Genomic DNA, 24,847 nt, shown 5'->3' with positions numbered 1-24,847 from the left:
AGAAGAAATAAACTGAAGATTACATAAGGAGAGCTTTTCCTAACACATCAGGAAGGAATTCCAGACTATAGGATAGGCACTGTAATACTATATGAGACGAGAATTTGGCATTCTGTTCTCAGGGTTTCTTTTTTCTCTTTTTTTCCCCTAATTATGATGGCAATAACACTTTACATTGGCATCATTTCCAGTTTTTAAATTACTTCTACACATATTCCATTCTCTCCAAGGGTTGGGGTGGTTCCCATACATACCCACTTGGGACAGAGGAATGAACTAAACAAATGTGTCTTCAACCACTGGATCTGTTAAGTATTTCCTGTTGACTGAGCTATAATAATGCCAGTTTCTCTCATAAACCTCTCTCATATTCTCTCTAGAGCCCCCTACAAAGAAAGAAGATTTATCCAGACAGCAAATATTAAGGGGCTTATTAAATGCTTAATCAATTAATGTAATGAACCTAAGTCTCAGGCAGAAGCTGACATGGATTTGAATCCAACCTCTTCCACTTTGTGACTTTCAAAACTTGGACAAGTTGTTTACTCTTTCTGAAGTCAGTAACTGTTTGCACTTGAAATAGAACTCTAACTCTTAGCATAATGCTTGGCACATAAAAGGAGCCCCCCCGCAAAAGTGTGCTATTCTAAGTCCTACTTATCAATAAAATATTGTCCTTAAGGGGATATTTTTTTCCCTTTCCTAGCAATTTAAGGAACCATATCAGGCATAATCCCATGGTTTCACTGGTAGTGAAAAAATAGCAGCTTCCACTCGGTTAAATTCTAGATTCGAGCTTACAAAATAAATTGAAAGAAAAAGAAAGTGTAAATCCTTTGTCTAACAAAGCTTTAGAACATTGTTGTCTGGGAACTCGAGAATTGCTGGCCTTTATAAGTAAATCCTCTTTGTGACAACTGCTCATGATATATGCCCCTAATACAGCTTGACTCGTCCACAAATAAGAATGTAAAAATTCCCTTTAAATTAAGAGAAAGCAGGGGAAGAAAGGTTGTTGGAACAGATGAGAAAATTCCCTGTGTCTTACCAGGCAGGCAAAGCCAGAGCCACAGCGCCACTTTACAAAACCCTACCTGGTCTAAAAGAAAATTATCTAAAGCATTAACTAAGAGGATAAAAAGCCACCATTGTTGCAGGCTTAAAGTGATCCACTTTCACTAGGGCTCAGGGTAGTGGGGCCCTCATTGAAAATGCAAAATCCCCAGCTGGGGGTGAGAAGAAGAGAAAATGTTTTAAGATGCTCAGCTCTGGAGGGCCAAGCCCGAGGGTCTCCACATTCCTAAGCTCAGCCTCCTCCCTTCCCCAACCTCCTACCCTCCCTCCCATTATTCTGGAGCAGGTCCTTGCCAACGCTGCCATTCGGTGTCAGGGAGACTTTGGGAAGTACCCCAGGAACTGCTGAGAGATGGAGAAATACACAAAGGCTCCCTTCCACAAAGCATTCTTTCACAGAGGCAGCCGTGTCTATTAAATGCGTCCCCTGAACATGCATACACTTCTATAAGGAGATTATGAGGACCACGAGCTCACTCAATTAGCCCCACAAAATGTGTTCAAACCCGCTGCAGGGAGGAGAAAAAGGTATGTGTGGCAGGGAGAAGACTTAACATGAGTGGCAGGGGGCCTCCCCTCTCCTTGGTCATTCCCAGGGGAAACGAAGGTATACATAAAACTGTCCAGTAAGGCTACTGCAACTCCTGGGTGGAGCTGGCTCCATCCACACAATTCCTTTTTCTACACTTGCATTCTCATATTTCCAGCTATGGGCCATGACACACTCAAAGTAGTCCTTCCTATATAAGTCATAAGGAGACAGGCATAATAATTCCTTATGCAGTAATATGGCTTTTTCAAACTGCTCCCCAAATCTTTGCAAGTAGGAAGTACAAAATATCATCAGTAATTTTCCAATAAAGCTTATGATACATTTTCTCAGTATATACAATAGTATAAGTGAGGTGCCTAACTATATACATTATAAAGTTATTAAACCACTCATGGACCATCACTGCCTTAATGAATAAGCTTTCTGCCTCATTATTTCTTCATGCTTACTTCTTCCTGGAGAATGAAGTAGTTACACAAAGAACACGTCTACCCACAGGAATAAAGGGAATGTCCTTTCAGTTATCTAGATATATGAAAGATAAAGTAAGAAATCTTTCACTCAGCAAGTATTTTTGATCTCTTATAGTAAGATATGTAAGTTATTTTATAATTCCCAAGGGATTTTAGAGACAGGCATTTGATATAACAGCTCTGTGAACTATTATTTACTCTCATGTTATAGGTCAAGAAAGAGACCCAGAGGGATTAAAGTGGAACCCTGGGTATTTACTTCCACATTCATTCATTCAGTCACTTATCGAGCCATCCATCCATCCAGCCATCCATCCATCCAGCCAGCCAGCCAGCCAGCCAGCACCTACTGAGGGCCCACTCTTGTCCTGGGCACTACACAAAGCATTGAGGATTCAGGGAAAGCAGACTTAGTTTCTTCCCATGAGTAGCTCACAAGAGTAAGTACAGAGTTCCAAGGGGTCACAAATAAGCAGTACTCAACCCAAACAGAGGTGTAAAAAACAGAGATCACTTTGTAGTATTAGAAACTAGACTTAGAGAGCGGGGCGGCCAAGTGACTCATTTGGTTAAAGCACATGCTCTGAGCAACACGGTTGCCAGTTCGATTCCCCCATGGGCCAGTGAGCTGTGCCTCCGCAACTAGATTGAAGACAACAACTTGAGCTGCAGCTGAGCTGTCAGTGGGTGGCCAGATGGCTCAGCTGGTTAGAGCATGTGCTCTTAACAACAAGGTTGCCGGTTCAACTCCCACAAGGGATAGTGGGCTGTACCCCATGCAACTAGATAGAAAATGGCAACTGGACTTGGAGCTGAGCTGTGCCCTCCACAACTAAAACTGAAGAACAACAACTTGACTTGGAGCCGATGGCTCCTGGGAAAAAACATGTTCCCCGGAAAAAAAACCATTGTTCTCCAATAAAGTTTAAAAAGAAAAGAAACTAGACTTAGTATAGACAACTAATTCAATGCCATAATTGAGTCCTCAAGGACAAACCCAATGTTGTCTTCACACCACAATGCCTTCTATGACTCACCAGTATTAAACTAGGCTAACAAAAAAAAAGGCGGGCGGGGGGGGACTGATGATAGTATTTGTTCCAGATGATAAATAACTACACAGTACCCACAGAAGTTCCAGCAGCAGGGCTGTCTGTTACAATTATGTGAAGTCTAAAAATAAGGTAAGTGAAATCAGGTAAGTGAAGTACCAGCACTATGCCACTGGGCACAGGTAGTTACTCCATCAAAGGTAGCTTACAATTCTTGTGTGACAAACAATTTCAAAACAGGGGAAGTTACCTCCTGTGATGAGCAGAAAAACTCATTCGTCTGAGATGAGCCTGGAGAGATCTGGAGTCAGGACCCATCTGGTCCAAAGGCAATAGATGGACACATGGATGAAGACTGGAAAAGGGAACACCAAGGCCAGAGCTGATGGTCAAAGGCCTATTCTAAGAAACTAACAGGGGCTAGTTGAGTGGCACGTTGGTTAGGAGTTGGCTTGGAATGCCAATTCTGAGCAGCAGGGCCCCGGTTCGGATCCCACATGAGGGCCAGTGATGCTGCGCCCTCTACAGCTAAGATGGTGAACAACAGCTCGACCTGGAGCTGGGCTGCCGTGAGTCGCCGTCGACGGCGTAGGCTGCAGTGGGGCTGGCCAGTGGCTGGTATGTGCTTTCGTGAGCTGCGGTGAGTGGCCCTCCAGAGGCCAGTGAGCGACTGCCTCACCCGGGAAGAGCGCAATGATAACACCAACGTGGGCCAGTGAAGCGATATCCTCCACAACTAGACTGAAGAACAAAAAGGACAGCAACTTGTCTGTTCCCCTTCCCCGATTCCGCAAAGCTGTTTCCCTTCCCCAATTCCCCAATAAAAAAAATTTCTTAAAAAAAAAGAAAAAGAAACTAACAGAGAGCCCAACTCCATGAAAAATAAAAGCTACCCTTCCCTATATTTTTCTCAAGTTATAAAAATGCCCTTATTCCTCAAGCAACAAAGATTTCCAGGAGCCTTTTATTTAAGGATAAAACATCCCCCAAATACAGGCTGTTTATGCTGCAGCTGTAGAATATTTTCTTCAACCCTCCTCTTTCTCCCAAATGATAATGATTCCCAGATAAAAAATTTTTTTCTTGTTTTATTCTAAACTTCTAAAACAATGTCCCTACCTTTTTAAACTCATGGAGAAATATTGAGAGTCCTAGAGTTTCAAACCATTTTTAGTCAAAAAAGAAAAGTGAGGAAATAAAAGATAGTATATGATTTTAACACACACAAAAAAAAAAGGTTCATTTTTTGTTCATTTTTATTAATAATTTTGTAGAAAGAGGAGGCAGTCTTTGAAGAAAGACTTCACACTGCTTTGGGTCACTCTATAGAAGATCTTGCTATTCATAAACTGAGCATTTAAAGTTCGGACCATTTGAAAGCAAACCCAGCCCAAACCCAAAATAAATTTGAGTCATTATTAATATCAGAGTCACAGCATACTGATCTCTATGGACTTAAGATAGGTTTGATTATTTACTTACTCTTTTAAGGTTATCTAGGCAAAGTTTTCTTAGGTTTCTCTTAATTTTTACATGAAGACCTCACAGGATTGAAGTTATAATGACAATAAATGGCCAGGAGCTTTCAGCCCTACATTTTGAACAAGGAAATGATATTCTGCACCTATAATCCCACTGCCATTTGCTAGCATCCCTAGAGAATAAGAGGTTATACCTGAAAACCATGACAGGAAGCGATTTTATACACACGCTTTCATTTGGTCTTCACCACGGTCCTTTGAGGTAGCTACTACTCCCCATTTTACAGATAAAGAAATTGGGGCTCAGAAGCCAAGTCACTCAGTCTTTGTACAACTACTTTGTCATTGTTCTTAAAAGACAAGGCATTTTGGAAACTCACTGAATGGAGTACACTGTGGGAAGCCCAGTGCTCCGCTAACACAAAGTTAACACTCCCTCCTCCCCTCGGATGTCTGAAGGGCACACACATCTTCTGAGAGATGGAAACTCATCAGCTGGAGGAGAAAATGCCAGGTTTAAAGTGAGGCTTGTTAGAGAGGGAGCTATCACAGATTATTAATTTAGCCTTCTCTCCCAGTGAGTGTTTGATGTAAATGGCAAGGGTTCAAAGGTCAAAGAGGAAGAAGTATGTGCTTTAATTTCTCCCCCCCAGAGGTGCATGAGTGTTTTCTATTAACAAAAACCCTGTAGCCAACAAAATCCTGGGCTTCGATCAAACGACCCTTCATCTTTTAAGTTATAACATCACAGGGAGGCATTTCAAGAGGAAACCAGGCCCAGTCAGACCTGCAGTACCAGGGAGAAGGCTGTTCTGCCCTTTAGGAATTTGAAAAGCATCTTCCTTTGTGCTGAAATTGCTTAGTGACAGACAAAAATGTTCCCAAATAGCTATTCTTGATCTAGAGATAGGGACTAAATTGAAAAAGTGGAAGTGGGCAGGGGCTGCTATAGAGCCATTTGTGTCTGAGGAACCACCCCCGTTGGCCAAAACTATTGGGAATAAACATTTTGGCCACAAGCTTAGTCCACTGGGCTATGTCTGAGTTAAATAATAATAGCCAATACTTAACCTCTACTACAACATGTAGCACATAGTAAATGCTTAATAAATAGCAGCTAATAGTATTATAACAATTCCTTTCCCCCCTGCCCTTTATAAGGTAGGACATTCAACCTACTCATTTCTTATCCACACACACCCAGGACACTCACTGCTGTTCAAAACCTAGAAGCGACAGGGAGAGCAAATAAATTGAGAAGACCCAGCAACCTATCCCTTCCTAAAGAAAAGGCTAACACTTTGTGAGCCATCTGACATCAGGCATTGTGCCAGAATATTCTCAAAGACCTTCTCCTATAACCCTACAACCATGAATGTATCCCCAATTTTTACTCGAGAAACTTGAAACTCAGAAGGACAGGGAGAAAGCTTTCATTAAAAACCTTGAGTTTCTCCACACAGCCTTTTGTGAGTTGGCCTGGGAACTGGGTCTGCTTTTGTAACCCCTCGGGGTGAATGTTGTTCCAAACAACAGACTTTGAAATGAGCTTTGGAAGGTAGACTATTGTAAACTGAGGATGGCTGGAATGGTTCACGTCTCTTGTGACCTTCCAGGAAGCCCTCTGTGCTACTTAGGCACGGTTTCTAGTTTGAAGCAGATCCACAAAGCCTCCAAGAAGGTGAGCATCCACCCCCAGCCCGTTTCCTGACAGGACAGTCCTAGGAGACTGCAGAATGGGGTAAGTCTCAGGCAGCTCAGTTAGAAAAAAGAAATAAAAATCCAAGTTAAGGGTTTATAGGAAACACGCAGAGGAAGAGTAAAGCATAGTCATTGTTTATAGGTCACTTGTGAGTCTTCTAAAAAGACCATAAATAAGGAATGCCACTTGGGAGAGACCAGCCTACAGAGTTTATCACTCAGACAATCCCTCCAAGCCCCATGACCCATCCACATCCATCAGGGAACAGTCCTGACCATTACATTCTTATAATTTCCTTGAATTGACCCTCTTTCCCGCCACTGTTCCCAGCCTGCTTACCAACCTCCCCGGTAGAATGTCTGTCTGCTCCAGGAAGCAGGGTTGTATTTTGTTGACTGCTCTAGCTTCAGCATCTATAAGAATGCCTAGCTAGCAGTAGATATTAAATATACGCAAAATGAAGAGTTTATTTATTTTATGATTTGCTTAATTTTCCTGGTTAAAATGTTTAGGTACAAGAAACATTTCTAAAGTTGTAAAGGTGTTTTATAGTGATGTGACTGTTTTGAAGGAAAGGGCACTTATAGAATTCTACGGTGATCATAAAACTAAGAATAGTCCAATGTCTGTTTAGACCATTTTGATCTTAGTCTCAGAACTAAGAACTTGTGTATAAAAATCAAATTCTAATAAAATGGAAAATACCTAAAATTACGGACTAAGGCACACAGCTCGGTAAATTATATGCACATTTTAAGAGTGTTCTAAGAATGGCTAGAGGAACGATACCACTTATGGTTGTAGGCTTCCCATCTCTTGTTTCAATGTTAGATATTTTGGGAAATGGCACCACAAACCCTTACTTCAATTATTTATGAACATGCTAAATAAAAATTCAGCAAGAAATTCACTCTGTTACAGTCAAATCCTATAACTCTTGAATCAGATCAAATAGTAGACAAATTTTTGGAAGGTAAGCTAAAAAAGGGTACTTACCATACTTCACCACTTTAATAATATTTTCCCTCAACAATGACTTCTCAATAGCTTTGTCCAAAATAGATGGTAATTGTTTTTGTAACTATAAATCTCTAAAAAAGATCATCAAAATTCAATAAAACGTGTATTTATGTTCATTTGGAAATATATTAACTATTATTTAGTTTCAATCACTAAATGACCTAAATGTAGGTTGTTTAATAACCGCATCCTAAAGTAGCAATTATCTTCATGACTTTTCTAAAAGTCAACACAGAACAGACACAGCCAAACAAGAATTAGAGATTGGTCAAAAAACTGAAATTTGCAAAACACAAATTTATAAAGTATCTGCCATCAGATTCTTAGAAACATGATTGTGTCTGAAAAACATTGTCGTGGAACATATTATTACATTATTAAGACGTATCTGTAATAATATGTTTACAAAATATAAACTACACTGGCATGGGTAATTCTAAATCATAATCACCTCACATAAATCTAAAATTATATTCTAATATATAAAGCATTGAAACTGCCTTCTATGCAAATTGATTTGGATTTTTCCACTAACTAAATAGATTAAACAGTCCCAACTTAGCATGCTAACATGATACCACCATCAAGTACTTCCTATGTGTCATGCAAGGGCTCGGTAAATAATCAATTAAGTATTTTTAAAGAGGAGTCCAGCATAATGAAGACACTAGCCAAAATGATCAAAAAATCATTCCCAAATCCTACTGCCCTTAGAATGATAAAAGTAGCGACCATTTGTGTTATCTCCCTGCTGCCCAAATGACTAGATTATGCGACCATCATGCAGGTGGGATCAAACTAGTCTAGGACTAGGTCTTGATTGGCATTAATTAGTAGTTGAATTCCATCCTTAGCATTCAACCAATCACAGAGAAGTCCAAGCAGGGCGATCCCAAGGCATCCTACAGTGAGTGGAGAAAGAAGGTGCCTTCTGAAGAGCAAGATGTGCCCAGAGAGGCCTGGAATCACTGCACTCATTTTGCTACAGGTCAAACCAGCCTGAGGACTGGCTAACACCTAGAGGGTTACAGAGCCAGGAGAGTAACGGGGGCAACAATTGGAGCCAGGGCTCTGATCAAACTGTGCCTGAAGCTCACACTACCTGTAAGCCTTTAAGTTGTGTCAGCCAACAAACTCTCTTTATCCTTTAAGAAAGTTTGAGTTGGGATGGGTTGTTACTTGCAATTCAAAACATCCTAACAGAATCAGAGAGGATGATGATGAGTCTATGACATACACATAATGCAGCACTTAACAACCACCCAGGGTTGAGGCAAGTATTATTTTCCTATTTATAAAGTGAGAAAACTGAGGCTATGAAGAGGAAAAAAGGACTTGTCAAAAGTCACATTGCTGGCAAGCTAAGACCTCGACTGCCTTTAATAAACAATCTCTTGACAGAGAGTATTTGTAAATATGAAGAAGATTACCCATGGTGCCTTGTATTTTCTATATTGAATAGATTTATTTTCTTGAATCTTTATCCTGTTGCAGCAGTTCTACTTTCTTTCAAATCATAGCCTCAGCCCAGTGGGCCTTTGCTGATGTGAACCATTAAATAAATACAATTTTATCATATTTAAAAGGAGGCACACAGGTAAACGTGGCGATACCACCCCATGAAGAATCAACACCTTCATTACTCTTCCTGCCTCCATTTCTTCCTCCCCACCCCCGTGGCATACAACCAGGGCACCCAATGGCCAGAGGCATATTTCTAAGACAAAAGTCAACCACCTTCACTTTTGTGCCTACAATCCTCCAACAGCTTCCCACATCAGCCAGAATAAAACCCAAACTCTTTGGTTTGGGTCTCCACAGTGACCCAATCATCTCGCATCTTCCTCCACTCCCACATGCCTCCAGCACTTCTGTCAGCCCTTGAAACACACGGAGCTCATCCTCCTCTCAGGCTCCGTGCTCTGGGCTCCGGGCTCCGTCCTGCAGCTCCTCCCAGGTGGCCTCACAAGCGTTTCTGCCTCCATGCAAACAGCAGCACTGCCCAGGGGGCCTCCTTTAAAGACCACATTAGCCGGCTGTTATTTCCTTCATAGAACTAAGCAGGGTCCAACCTTCTGGTTATTTAATGTTTGCATATTTAAATATCTATCTCCCTCTTCTAGAAGATAAGCCCCTCAAAGGCAGGGCCTCTGTTCTGTTCATGATTGTACCCCCACACCTAGAGTGGTGCTGGGGCACAACAGGAGTTCCATCAGTAGTTACTGACTGATTGATTGACTGACTAAGGAAAACTAACAATCTACACAGGCCACTTTAACCAAAACTTTTAAATTATGCTTTGTTTTTAGCTGAAAACAAACACTGCAATACCAACTATTCTCTTTTAAAGATTTTTATCTATCCTGGATTACTTTATTCTTTCCAACCCAGGCCAAGATTATTCTTTAATTAATGAAAGCAAATTTCTTGTGAGGACAATGTCACTTAAAAACAACCAAAAAAAAACCCCAACTTTTAGTAGAACTTGGCATTAATAAGGAAAAAAGCAGACCCGAATTTAAAAAAAAAAAATCCATCTCTCAGAACTCAACAATAAACAGGTAAACAGGCACAATAAAAACTTTTGGGAGTCACAGAAATGTTATAAAACTGAATGATGTTGATCATTGTACTACAAACAATCAAGTCAGTAAATTGGTGGTTTTTTTAATCAACAATAAGGAAACAACCCAATTTAAAAATAGGCATTGGAGTGTCCTCGGAACCTGCTAAAAAATAAATAAATAAAATAAAATGAAATAAAAATAAAAATAAAAATGGGCAAAGGTTCTGACATTTCACCAAAAAATATTTACTAATGACAAACAGGCACATGAAAAAATGCTCAGTGCCATTACTGGTTAGGGGAATGCTCATGAAAACCACAATGCGACACCATGTCACACATTTTACAATGGCTAACATTAAAATGACTGACCTGATCTAGTTCTGGTGAGGACGTGGAGCCGTCAGGACTCACACACACTGCCAGTGGAAAAACAAATGATACAGCCCCTTTGGAAAACAGACTGGCAGTTTCTCACAAAGTTTAACATACACTTAACACAGACAGACACAGTATTCCCACCCCTAGAGATAGGGAAACATATATTGAACCAAAAGCTTGTATGTGAATAAACATATAGGAATGTTTATAGATTTATGACCTCAAAAAAATGCAAATGTTTTTCAGTTGGTGAATGGATAAACAAACTATGGTACACCTACACAATGGAATTCTCAGAAACAGAAAGGAATGAACTATTCATATACACAATATGGATGAATCTCAAACGCATTATGCTAAATTTAAAAAGCCCGACTCAAAATGCATACCATAATGCATCCATTTATTTTACACTCTGGAAAGGGCAAAACTATAAAGCTGGAAATGGTTTTTAGGGGTTCCAGGTGAGAGGGTCAGGGAAGACTGACTATTTTTGTCTTACAAAGGATGTGCTACAAAGAGAATTTGGAGGGGGTGATGAAACTGCTATGTATCTTGATTGTGGTGATAGTTACATGACGGTGCATTTATCAAAACTCATGGAACGTTATACCGAAAAGAGGACATTTCCACACTCATTAGGATGGCTATTATTTTTTTTAAAGCGTTGGCAAGAATGTGGAGAAATTAGAATTCTTGTGCATTACTGATAAGAATAAAAAATGGTGCAGCCGCAATGGAAAACAGTATGACTGTTCCTCGAGAAATTACACATAGAATTATCATATGATATAGCAGTTCCACTCTAGGTACAGACTCAAATGAATTGAAAGCAGGGACTTAAATATTGGTATACCCATGATCATAGTAGCATTACTTACAGCAGCCAAATGTTAGACGAAACCCAAGCATCCACTGATGGATAAATGGACAAACAAATTATGGTATATACATACAATGAAATATTATTCAGCCTTTAAAAGGAATGAAACTCTAATTCATGCTATGGCATGCCTGAACTTTGAAGACACAGTAAGTGAAATAATCCAGTCACTAGAGTAGTCGAATTCATAGAGACACATAGTAGAATGGTAGTTGTGATGGACTGGTGGGAGGCGGAAATGGGGAGTTATTGTTTAATGGGTATAGCCTCTGTTGGAAATGCTAGTCCCAACATTTTCTTGATTCTCAGTTTTTCCTCCTGCTAGCCCCCAACTCCTCTCTGGTTGTATCCTCTTCCTTCTCCTAGCTCCCCCAATCCCTCCCCTGATTGGCTCCTCCTTCTGTTAGCTCCACACCTGATTGGCTCATCCTTTCCATCGTCTCCTCAGATTTCTTCCCATACCACCCAGTCCAGTTGTCACTCCCATTCACCCTTGTCCAATAAATATTTATTGAGTAACTCTTGGTGCCAAGCACCATACCACAGGAAAACAGCACTGAACAGCACAAAGCTTACCTGGGACAGGTATGTGCTTGGAGTGTTGGAGGAACAGTGTCTGAGTGTGTGTGTCAAGGGTGGCAGCTTGGTGAGGGAAGGGGAAGTAAGAGGTGAGGACACAAAGGTTTCAGGGGCCAGATCACATCCAGCTCTGAAGGCCACTGTAATTTGGAATTTTACTCCCAGTGAGATGGGAACCTTTAGTGAATTTTACGCAGAGAATTGACATATCTGACTTATATTTTTTAAGGTTCTTCCTGGCACTATTCCTAATAGACCTTGTTTCCCTCATAACACTATTCAAAATTTATAATTATTTCTTTAATGCCTATTTCCCCTAGTGGGTGGTATACTCCATAAGAGTAGGGATTGTGTCTCTTTTTTTAACCACAAACTCAAATCCAAGCATAGTACCTGGCATACAGTATGTGCTCAATAAATATTTGTTAAGCAAATTTACCAATGAATTTAAATTCTAGGATAAAGTAGCTCTAAGTACATAATTTGCAAGTACACACATACTTTTGTATTTTTTATATTCCTAAATGTCCTCAACATATATACCCCCAACTTTCTCTAACATGAAGAAATTAAACATCAGAAGCACTTATAGAGTCCTAATGTGCTTGATGCTCTGCTAGACACTTGCACTCATCTGAAACATTTTAAAATCTTAAGTAGCAAGTAGAGGCTCAAGTCCTTTTACTCCAAGTCTAGCGTAAATAATGAAATTAACACATGAAACAGAGTAGCAGGAATAGTAACTATTAGAAAGTTACAAAGTCTACTGTCTAAAGATGGGCACACAATTTCTGTAGTCCAGACACTCTGAGTCCATATGCCAGAGACAGTGATAGGCATATCAGGACTATTCTAGGTGAACAAACCTGGGCTCTTTCTTGCAGGAGCTCATGCTCTAATAATTCTTATCTATACAAAGCTTTATTATTTGCAACTATTACCCATATTATCTGACTATACATGTATGCAAATAAAAATTATTAGGCCTCCTTGATGGTCACCTGAATTTATACTATCTCCAGGGATCTCAACCCATAACAAATGAAACCGGTTTACAATCAGCAAGGGGCTAGTCCCCTCCAAGACTACCGAGGAGCAAAGATCGCCATTTCATGTACGTAGGGTCAGTGAAACCAACCTTGGATCCAATAGCCAAGTTTACCAAAAGCCTCACTTCTCCCAGCTTTCTCCAAAACTGCCCAGGGCAGCAATCAACCCAGTGACAGGGAGGGAGTAAGAACAAGCAGCAAAGAGCAAAAAACTGGCTCTCCTGCCTTGGCCAAAGGCAGTTATGCAGAGAGAATACTATCCAGGCAGAACAGCACCCAGAGCACTTAGCACTTCCTGTGTCTGGGCGGCCAGCAGAGGCACTGGCTTTGGAGAAAGTCAGTCAATCAATATAAGTGAATGAAATTAGGACTAAGGAGTCCAGTATCATGGCAGGGGCACGTGGAACAATCCAAGAGGACAAAAAAGTCCCCTGCAGTTTCATTTGAGTTAGCAAATGATTGAGGATGGACAAGAAACCCAACAGGTTTTTCTACACCTCTCACCCAAAGATGAATGCGATCATCCCAAAGAAGCTTTTAAGAATATTTAAATAAACACATGTATTCCACCAATAAGGCCATAAACATATCCTAAAACCATTTCTAAATATTGTAACACTTACATGAGGAAGGTGATACGCTTCAAAATTTCTTCTTCAACTATCTTTTCAAGGTTATACACAGTACCGTAATTGTCAAGGCTTTATGGCTCCCCTGTGATTTTTTTTTCCCCTACATAGAATTCTCACTTTATTTTCAAGTGACATGGAAATATGAAGACTATTTTAAGCTAGTTAATTATTTTATATATGGCGTCAGAGCAGACTGATGAATCTGTACTTCAGTGTATTTATGGATCATTAATGTCTGGCCATTCCTCCTTTGAATTAAGATGTAAAAAAAAAAAGAAAGTTGGCCATCATATACTACACTCAGTTTGTCTTGTTTCCTTAATATATGCCTTATCAGCTCTGCTACAGCTGAAGCGATTCCAAATTGCTTTATGACACACTTGGATTTTCTCCCGCTAATAATTCCTCCTTCCTGCCCATGACTGGCAGGCTTCCTCCACACTGGAGTAATGTGGGACAGCTAATTATCTTCCAATCCACCTTGCTATTCTGCACTTGGCAACTTTTATCTGCACAGGACAGCTGCACTCTCCCCGTTTGAAGTAAAATGTCAGTCTCTGCTAATGCAACAAGACTTACATCACTAATGATGTCTCCACACTTTGAAGAAACAACTCAAAGCCTAATTAAAAATTCAGATTCTCATGGCTTATGGATTTTCACTGCCCTTCCACCAGGGCCTTGGAGTAGCTTTTAAACTACTCCATTCAAAACTAAAATTTAAGAAAATATCCAAGGGGAATCAAGAAAAAAAAAATGCGGCAGTCTTGGTCTTTGACAGTCTTTAGAATAACTGTTATGGTTGGAACAGAACCAAGACGTTATCACGTATAACAGATAAGAATTTACTCCAGTGGCTTCTACCCTACAATTACAACACAGCACACTATTTCCAGGGAACTATGGCCCATAGATACTTTTCAGTTGACCCATTCCGGTACGTAGGAACTTTCCTAAATGTAACTCGCTCAGGAATCATTTGGCTGTGTAAATCTAAAGGAGGGGAAATTTCTCCTGAATTCAGGACAAAGAGGGCAAGGTAAAGAGGTCTTCACATGCCATCACATTTTGTTTCATTATCAAATCAAACAACTCCAAAGTAATAATACTATTGCAATTTTCACACACAGAAAAAGAAGAGGAAAAAAGAAGGAGGAGGAAAGAAAGGATGAAGGGAAGAAGAAGGAAAGGACTTCATAATTCTAATGACTGAATGACTGGAGAAAGATGCAGGTCCTGAAATTCAATTCCAACACAGAACTTTGCCTGAAAATTACAGGTGGAATTTCCTTCTGTAGCTTTTACACAAACACCAAAAAACCAAAGTTGTTCCTTTCCTAAAGTTTTATTTTATTTTTATTCTTTACCTTTTTTTAATTAAAAAAATTAATTTTGGTGGTATAGACTCACAATTATAAAGTTATTGATAATTTACATTTGCTCTTTTTAAAAAAAATCTAAAAATATTGTATTATAGTCTCAATTTTTGTATTCAGTGGCTCATTGACTTTTAGGTATTTAAATAACATTAAAAAAATTAAAAACCAATCAGCTGTCAAATTAGACTATCGGTTTTAAGTTCTCAGCTATAAAATAAGCCAAACATTTTTTTTTTAAAGGGGAATGCAAAGGTTCTTAATTAAGTCAAAGTTGCTTTCCATTTTAAGGCAGCCTTCTCTTGGAAAAATGGAGCTCCCACAGGATAGCACCAGATGGTGAAAAGGGTCAAAAAGCAAGAGCCCTAAGACTAAGACCTGAGCTCTGTCTGCCACTTATTACTGGTGTGATCTCCAGAGACCCAAGTCCCCACAGGGCCTGTTTCTCATCTATAAGATGAGGGAGGTAGATTTGACTTTCTCTCTGGTCCCTCCCAGTTCTCATGGCACCCAGTGATCTGTGGCTCTGAGAGGTCAGGGAGGAAATGCATGCCAAGGGCAAGGCCTGCTGAGCCTGGATTTGTACAACCCATCAGGGCAGACCACAAGACCAGCGTGGGAAGCCAGCCAGCCTTCTCTGAGAGCCTGCAGCAGGGAAACCACAAAGCAGGCCCTCCCTGAACTGAGCTGGGGGAGGCAGAGCCGAGATATGGGGCAGGCCCCGGAAGCTGGTGGCTGCTAATGGTGTCTGAATCCTAAATCACTTCAGCGAAGTTTTATAGGTACCAAGCTTTTTCCAGATTCCTAGGACCTCTCTCCCAGAGCACATCTCCAAATACAAGAGACTCAGGCACAAGCAGCAGCTAGCTCCCAACTCAAACACTGGTAAGCTACTGCCAGCCGGGCTCAAATGAAGGGGAGGCCCTATTAAAGAAAGTAGGCATACAAAGAGAGAGAAACAGGGTACTGGCCACATTGTTTGAGCCCTAAGCTAGCTCTGCCCAAAGATCCACCACAGACTGTTCAATCGCATAAGGTAGTAGGTTCCTTTCTTCTTCAAGCCAGTGTTCTATGACCTGCCAAATAAGTCTCAACTGACATGAAGCATCCAAGGATCTCACAATGTGACCTCTGTCTACTTCTCTGACCTCTTTCTGCACCCGTTCTTCCCTCTAGCTGTCTAAACGCCAGACCGTGGTGCCATCTTTCCATTCCTCAAAGGTGCCACTACAAAGAAGCCTTCTGGGAAGGCTCTCTTTGCCTAACCAACTCCTATCCATTCCGCCTTTTTTTTTCAGGAGCCCGTCCACAATCCCTTCCCCCTAAAAGGTTAACACCTCTGACATACTTTCTCCAAGCATCTGGAACCTCCTCTCTCCTAATATTCATTGCATCAGAAATTAACTGATGATGGATAGCGCAGAGCTAACACAGTGCCTGGCACCAAAGAAACATTCAACAACTATTTGTTTAAGTCACTCTGATGATGGGGAGCTAATCTCCCAAAGCAATCCAATTTAGAAACTCTTCTATCAGAAAGTTTTTCTTTCTATCACATAGAAACTTGCTTCCCCATAATCTTTACACTATTTACCTCCGGGAGCCCACTGAATAATTGTAATCCAGACACTGCAAATTGGTGGCCTCTGGCCTGAGCCAGCCTGCAGACATGTTTGGTTTAGCCCACAGTGTTGTTTATTTTATTTTATTTTATTTTATTTATTTTTTTAGCTGAGCCATCCTGCTACCTGTTGGCAGCTCAGCGGCTGCTCAGCTCAGGCTGGACTCGAACCGCTGTTGCTCAGACCTCAAACTCTTGAGCGAGCTCTTAACCAACTGAGCCACTCGGCCGGCCCTCATTTTTTTTTTTTAATTAAAAATAAAAACATCTGAATTAGTGGCCAACATTTTAAGAATGAAGGGATTTCATCTAAAAAGCAGATATCCAGCTTCTCCTGAAAGACATGTGGCAACACTGGACCCACAATGCCACTGGGCAACAACTGGAGGAGCTGAGTAGCACCCGCCTCCCTTCAGCCATGGCAGGTACCCTCCAGTTTACCACAGCAAGTACCATTCTCTACTAACCTACAGCGGACCCAGCTCACTCATGTTGTCTAAGTGACCTCTGTAAATGTCAGATTCAGCAACCCCAGGTGTAACCTAGATTCCGTGTTTTAGCATTTCTTTCTATACTGTCTTGTACAATTTGGTTTAGCCCCCTACCTTCCCACCCCCCGATAAGACAGGAACTCTCAGACGAAAAGCACTAGATGGGGACGTCCTATGCTTCTCCTGCCCTTTCCCATCCTCCAGTTCTGCAAAATGAGGCTCCCGGTGAATATCTGTGAAGACTGATCATTCGACCAGTATGTATACATTCCAGCTTTTCCTCTCCAACCCTCCCCACTTAATGCTAATCTTGCCTTATCCCTTTCCCACTCTTTCCTTCTCTGGGAGGGGGAGAGAACAGGAGTATGAGAGGACATGGTCCACGCTGCATGGCACTAAGAAAACAGGGAATCTCACAGCCTTGTGGGGAAAGCCAGGCATGAGAAGGAGGACCAGATGGCATGTATGGGGAGGAAAACAAGCATCCCAGAGGCACTTCCCAAAAGAAGCTTGAGCCGCACATCTGGAAGTTTGGGGAGGTTGCTGGGCAAAGATACCAGCTATTTGTACAGGGCCAGAGGACACAGCAACGACGTGTCATTATAAAATATTATTATGTATACACCCTCCAAAATACGTGTTATTTATTTGTGGGTTGCAAATTCTACATATGAGTGTACCACATATTATAAAACATTTAAAATAGAGAAATTAGGGCCGGCCACGTGGCGCGTTGGTTAAGAGTTGGCTTGGGACACCAGCTCTGAGCAGCAGGGCCCCGGTTTGGATCCCACATGAGGGCCAGTGATGCTGCGCCCTCTACATCTAAGATGGTGAACAACAGCTCAACCTGGAGCTGGGCTGCCAGTGAGTCACTGGCAAAGGTGTAGGCCGCAGTGGGGCAGCAGTGGGCTGCAGTAAGCTACACTGAGTGGCCGGTAGCCAGCGTGAGCGTCTGTGAGCACCCTAAGCGGCCATCCAGAGGCTGGTGACCGATCTGCCTCACCCGGGAAGAGCGCAATGATAATACCAACATGGGCCAGTGAAGCTACGTCCTCCACAACTAGACTGAAGAACAAAAGGAAGCAACTTGTCTGTTTCCCTTCCCCAATTCCCCAGCGCTGTTCCCCTCCCCCAATTCCCCAATAAAATCTTTAAATAAATAAATAAAATAGAGAAATTAAATTAGGATGAAAAAAAATGCTATGGATGAAATTATGTGATATCTGGAATTTGCTTCAAAATATTGGCGGGAGAGGAAGAGTGGGTAAAGGCAGAGGTGAAACCAGCATGACCAGTTAATAACTGTTTAAGTTGGGTAAGAGATACATGGACATTTTTATGTTCTTCTTTTTATTTTTGAATATTTTTTCAAATCTTTGTAATAAAAAAGTTTAAGGTAAATAAGTAACTACGAATAACAGGTCTAATATTTTCTTCATGAAGCCCAAAGGATGATCTTGCACCACACCCCTGAGGTCTGTGCCCCACATTTTAGTAACCCCTGGGCCCGAGGACTGACCACATTGAAATCTGCAGGTTCTCAAGATTAGATTCCAGTTTCATTCAGTCTTGGGACTTACATGTTTGCTGTCTTCCAGGTTCTGTGCCCTGACACTAAACAGACTGTCCCATATTTATTTCTGTTTACTGATGGTTCCTATGTTAGACTTTGTGCTAGACATTTACCTTTTAAATATATTTCCCTCCATTAACCAATGAAGCATGAAGACACTCAAGTTCAGAGCAATTTAATAATATGCTGAAGTTAGGCAGTTAATAACTAGCTGAGCCAAAACTCTTGTCCCTGAATGTCAACTGTAATTGAAAAAAAAAAAAGTTTTAAACTGTTGTCCCTTCATGTTTTGAATTTCAACACATTTTTACACAGGTCCAAGGAGATCCGAAATAAATCCCACTGCACATAATACCCGAGTTCTGCAAGGTTCCTGTCTGCTCATCCACTTAAGCTCAAGGAAGGAACTCCTCAAATAGTAACCAGAAATAGCACCAAGTTATAAAGTGTGAAACCATCTCCTTCCCCTCCCTGACCCCCCTCCAGACTCAAGTATGATTGGCAGGAAAAACATAAGCACAGGCGAGGATGCCAACTAAGACAGGTATTAGCAGAGAGGAAGTGAAGGAAGCCCTAAGCACAACAAGCAGAGTCCATCAGAAGTAGTTTTCCTTGAGTTCATTCTTATCAAGTTCAACTCAGAGTCACCCATCAATGGTCAATTTTCTTCTACTCCAAATATTCAATTTCAAGACAGTAGGTTTTCTACTAGGGCTTATCTTATACACAAGGCATATTCAAACCAAAGTACAGTAAAACCTTGGATTGCGAGTAACTTGGTTTGCAAGTGTTCCGCAAGATGAGCAAACACTTCTAATACATTTAACATGGTCAATGAGCCATGTCTTGCAATATACTCGAGTAGTTTGTTTCCGGAACGAATTATGCTTGCAAAACAAGGTATTACTGTATTTGCAAATACAGGTGATTCCCGCCCCCCCCCAAACATTTTATATTGCCTAGATACACATTCAAAACACCCTAAATCATGCCACTCCTGGTGTGGACACAATTTAAGGGAAAATGCAAACGTTATCTAAACACAACTGTGTATCAGCATGCAGTGATAGTAGAGCCACCAAGATGTTTATGTCCAATAACCACAGAAGCTCCTGGGGTGATGGCCAAAGAAATGAGATTAAGACATGGGGCCATATGAAGAGGTACAAGAGTCACATCCATGGTCTATTCAGGCATTTAAGATATACCAACGGCTTTGTCCAGGGCCACCAAAGGGAATTAGAAATGTCTGATGAACTATTGATTTGGTTACCCTTCACGTTTGAAGCTGCTGCTATTTTTGGGATTGGCCTGTGAGTGTGGACAGTTCACTGAAAAGGCCGAGTGAGGAGTAACCACCTTCCTTGGCCTCACCAGGTGGGCTTAGGCAGCCCTCCTGTGTACTCCCATAACGCCCTGCTCCTCTCTCTACCATGGCACTAACCCACTGCATGCGAACACCTCTTTCTCCATGCGAACACCTCTTTCTCACTAACCTCCTGTATCTAACACCTTTTTGTATCTGTCTCCATCATCAGTTGAGAGCTTAAGGGCAGGCCTTATTCACCTTACCTCCTCAGCTTAGACTAACCCAAGGCCCCTCACAGAGCAGAATCCCCCACCAAAAGTTTGTTGAACATTTGTTGCAAAATGAGCAATGAACTTATGCAATGCTGTTCTATTGCCTACAAAGAAGGCCTCCCCTTTTACTTTCAGCTGCAGCCACCATTTAAAACATTGTTCTATATTTTCAGCCAACACCTCGCCCCAGTTGAGCCCTTCAGTTCCTCAAATCACATCTTTCCTGATTGCTGCTCTTTCTTTAATTTGCATTGTAGCTCGAGTTTGTGCTTCTGGTATTTCTTCTGCCCCTACTGGAAGGACCTCCCCACCCCCTTCCAAGTTGCACACAGCAGCTGTCTGACCAACCTGCTGGTGTGTCTGCCAAGTTCACAGTGACTATGCCCAGCAGAGCTGTGTTAGAGCTAACATCAAGGCGGGCACACTGGCCATGTGCCAGGCCCTTGCTGTTAGGAAGCCTGTATTGTCATATAATGTTAAATGGGCCTTATAAGTGCCTGGTGAAATGGCTCCCAGAGCCAGATACGCCTTCTAACAAGCAGGCATTGTTACTTAGCTGTTTTACCTGTGCAATCTTACCCCCTCCTCCAGATTGTAAACATGAGGTACTGTGTCGGAATGCCTCCTTATGAATCCCCGAAACACCTAGCATAGTGCTCTGTGCACAATAAGCTTTCAATGAACATTTCTCCATGTAAGAACAACCACATCCATCCACATTTCCCAACCCCAGCCTCACACGAACAGGTGCCTTCACATGCACTCTTTCCATCAGGTCCACAGAGCAAATCTCTGGGAAGAATAATCATTCCCAAATTTGCCGATGCACATCATCCAACTTGTAAGTGGCAAAGCTGGAAACCCAGTACAGGGTTCTTCCCTCTCCACTATGCTGCTTGCTAAAAACTTGTTGCATGAATGAATAAGCACAAGCAAGTCTCCCTGGACACAGCCACTCCCTGCTCTCCAGATTGCAACATTGATGGCTTTCCTCCACCAGACCCCTGAGGAGAGGATGATTAGGTTTTGACTTTTACCCATGATGTATGATGTCTGCTGCCAGGGGGGCAGTATTCAGTGGTAGCTTTCCCAGGGCACTAGCAAAATTAATTGGGGCAAATCACTTAAAGATTGTTTTAAATTTTCATCATTACTAAAAAGGAACAACAAAAAAACAAGAGCAGGCAGCCTCCATGAGAAAACCGTTTCAAGAAAAATCTTTAAGATAGACTGCTTTTCAAACTGTTCTTCTCTATCAGCAAGCACAAAAACTATGTCATGGGAAACTACAGTGCTGAAAGAAGGCCTGGTTTTTGTTTTTGTAAAATTACCGCCTTGCAACCTCCTGTGAGCAGTATCTGCTGCCATTCCAAATGCTGCAACAGGCCTCAATTCAGGACTCCTTTGCAATTTCTCAAGATTAAAAATTGTCTTTGGATAATTTCAGCCACAGAGGCAATTTAAAAGCCTGAAAATGGGCTTTTTACATATATACTGACTTACAGAAAGTTTCTGATCAAATAAGATGCTATACTGAAAAGTCTGCACTGAGCTGAAAATGTCAAGGTCAAAAGAAAGGAGACAATTCCTTCACCAAGGGAGGACATTCTTTCCCTGCAAAGAGATACTAAGCTCTCCCTTGCCCCCTCATATAAAAGTCTGACCCGCTCACCTGGATGTCCACATGAGGCTTTCTACCTCTGAATAACAGATTAGCTCTGCTGCGATAAAATCCAACATTCCACAAGGGAAGACTATGTAATCTACACTTTAGGCAACCAACTCCGCATAATTTCAGACACATTGAACAAATCCCAGAGGTTTATAGAGGAAAACGTGAGGCTCAAAATCTTTGTTCTAAGGGATAAAACCTAACCTGCCTTAGATTTTATTTTACAAGTATTCCCCCACCCCTGCAAAAAAAAAAAAATACTGGGAGTCTGACAAAATTAAAAAGAGACTCTCCCCCATTTTCCCAGATGGAGGCAAGTGGCAGATCAATATACAGCTCCAGAAGAGGAATTTAAATACAGTATGTGCTTCTCTCCTTTCACAAAAGGAGAGAAGCCACTTCACATTTTGCCAGACAAAACCCTGTCCCCAGGAGGCCAGTTTCCACAAAGAGGTTGCAAAGGTGTTAGAAAGAGGCCAGTTGGGAGGAGATAAAGGGCCATTTGGGCACAAACCCCCCACCGATCAGAGCTTTTTTTTCTAAAGTGTCTCCTTTTCAACAGGGAAGCCTTTTAAAACTACATTTGCTTTGGATCCCTACCTGAATGACAATGTGTTGGGATCCGATTTCACCTTTTGTCAAGGATTGGGTGAGAAACAGTAAAACTGTTGTCGGCATCTTACAGCAAGCAAGCCCTTAGATTATATGGAGGGAAAAAAAACCCCTAAGATCCCAAGTCCAGCCCTAGTGATGGGGTGAAGGTGACAAATGCCTACTAATCTTACAAGCACAGTCCCAAACAGCAACATGTTAAATTTTCTTTATTAAAAGAGGTGTCTCTATGCAAAAATGCAATTGTTTCTGCTCTGAATTGAAAGTCACCACTGGGGGGGGGGGAAGAAAACATCCGAGTTTTTTTCCTAACATTTTAGTTCCATTTCCTCTAAAAGTCGCTTCACTCCTAAGAACTCTTGTCAGCAATCATCAGAAATCAGAAAATACATATGGAAAAAATTATAACTGAATCTTGAACCAGAAAATCTGCATAGAAAACGACAGTTAAATGAGGTAACTTAAAAAGCTTATCTATTATTATGCAAATGAAGAAGAATGCGACTCTACTGCACTTCGGGCAGGGCTGGAGTCTGCATATAGATACTGTACAGAATTATCTTCCAAGCAAACCATTCGCTCGTCAACCTCACTTCACTATTTAAAAACAAAACAAGTCCCAATATTGTTTCACTACAGTGGAAAAGGGCTGCTGAACTAGCTTTAGGAAAACTGTATAGTTCTGGGAGGAGAATGGGGAGGTCGTAGGGAGGAAGGTTAAAAAAAAAAAGGATGTCAGAAACCTGAATCCCACCCAAGTGGCTCAAAACACCTTTCCTTCCCAGTGGGAGGTGGAAGGGTGGTCACAGTAACATCGAATTCAGAAACCTATTCCAAGAACACATCCCTGGAAACTTCGCTCTTTCGAAGACCACATTCATCACCATTGTTGTTCTTAGAATGCAAAAGAGAATGAGGTTGTCTTCCCGAAGAACGTCATAGCCAAGGTTTCGGACTTGTAATGTCATCTCGTCCTCTCCTAATGGAGGGGGCCTTTCCGGCCAAGCCGGTTAAAATAACGGCAGGATGGAATCTCCCGGTGGTTGCTGTTTAGCAATTTTTACTACTGTTGGTTACTAGTAACATCTTCAGGATTCCTTATTAGCCGCGCTTAATTTTCCTGACGCCCTCTTCCTCTCCTGAGGAGGACGGACACTGTAACCAATCTAGAGAAATGGGAACCTTATTCACGGTGCTCCTTTCCCACCCCCCACCTCCCAAAGGCATACACAAAACAAAAATCGCACAGCGGACAGCGCGCAGCCCACAATGGCAACAGCAGAAAGCAACAAAAAAGTCTCCCACACAAGACAAGAGTCTGGAATCTACCAAGAATCTAGCACGCCAACCCCTCCCCCAATGCACCCGGGAGGGGAAAGGGAGAGCCGAGTCGGCTCCCGGGGCAGCCCTCCGCCGGGACCCAGGTGGCCCAGGAGCAGCTGCGCACGCTCTTGTGCCTTCCCTCGCGGCGCCCATCGATGCGCCTCGGTCGGGGGGACACGAGAAGGTGGCCAAGGGGGGGTAGACTTGGGGGCCTTGGGAAATCGTCCGAGCCAGGCGAGGCCATCCGCCCCTGGATGGGGTCACACAAAAAGGGAAAGGAAGTTTGAAAGGGTGGCGGGGGGGTAAAAACATGATTGCGGGGAAATTCGTGCAAATTAGAGAAGGAGGTGCGAGGGAACCGGAGAATCCTTGCCGAGATAAAGGAGCTGTGAGTGGGGGGGAAGTGGGTTCCGAGCAAAGCGCAGGGGCTCTGCAGAGGAGAAAAGGAGGGGCACCTGAGTGCAAGGAACAGTTGGTGTGTAGTTAGGGGGTCCTGTTCGGAGAACAGAGATATCCGGCAGAAAAAGGGGGTTTGTGCACGCCAGGGAGGTCTGTGCACCGTCAAGGGGACCTGTACTGGGGACAAGGCTCTGCACAGAGGAGACAGGCAGGATGCCTAGTAAGTTCGGGACGCAATGGAGACCCCTTACCTGCATGGTGACGACCCCCAGCTCCTCGGCCGCTAGCCTCCGCATCTGGCTCGCCAGCACTTGCGCCTCATCCAGGATGGAGAAGTCAGCGTCCGCCACGGCGCCCAAGAGCCAGCACGCGACCACGCAGAACAGCCAGAGGGACGGCCGCTGCGCCCCAGCCCCAGCCCGGCCGGGCGAGCCCGGGCAGCGGCGGGCCAGGGCGGCCGCCCCCGCCGTCTCCTCTTCCTCCGGCTCGCGGACCATGCTGCCTCTCCCCACTCCCCGCCGATGGGCTCCAGGCGCCGGGAAGCGGGGAGGGAGCCACGGGAGGTGCGCCCAGGGCCCGCTCGGCGCACCCCGCAAAACTTTCTTCCCCTTGTGCAGACGCCTCTCCGCTCCCCAGCGGCTTCCAAACTTAGGGGGCGCCCCGCTACAGCGCGGGAGTGCGGGCGGCCACCATCGCCGGGCTCCGGCGGTGCACGGGAGAGGAAGCGGCCGCCGGAGTGGTTCTCGGGACC

At 42.7% G+C, this 24,847-nt stretch overlaps 1 protein-coding gene across 1 annotated transcript in view; it reads right to left on the bottom strand.

Annotated features, from left to right (window-relative positions):
- CACHD1 (cache domain containing 1) overlaps positions 1-24,609 on the bottom strand; it is a 211,010-nt gene extending 186,401 nt beyond the window's left edge. Inside the window, exon 1 of the mRNA XM_019646777.1 lies at positions 24,348-24,609. Coding sequence (XP_019502322.1) covers positions 24,348-24,593 — 246 coding nt within the window. The 5' untranslated portion in view covers positions 24,594-24,609. The remainder of the gene's footprint in view (positions 1-24,347) is intronic.
- Between the last annotated feature and the right edge of the window lie 238 nt (positions 24,610-24,847).

Source organism: Hipposideros armiger, unplaced genomic scaffold (genome assembly GCF_001890085.2).
Source record: "Hipposideros armiger isolate ML-2016 unplaced genomic scaffold, ASM189008v1 scaffold_106, whole genome shotgun sequence".
Classification (NCBI taxonomy): Eukaryota; Metazoa; Chordata; class Mammalia; order Chiroptera; family Hipposideridae; genus Hipposideros; species Hipposideros armiger.
Note: the sequence above shows the minus strand (reverse complement) of the source record. Positions and strands in the feature narration are given on the sequence as shown.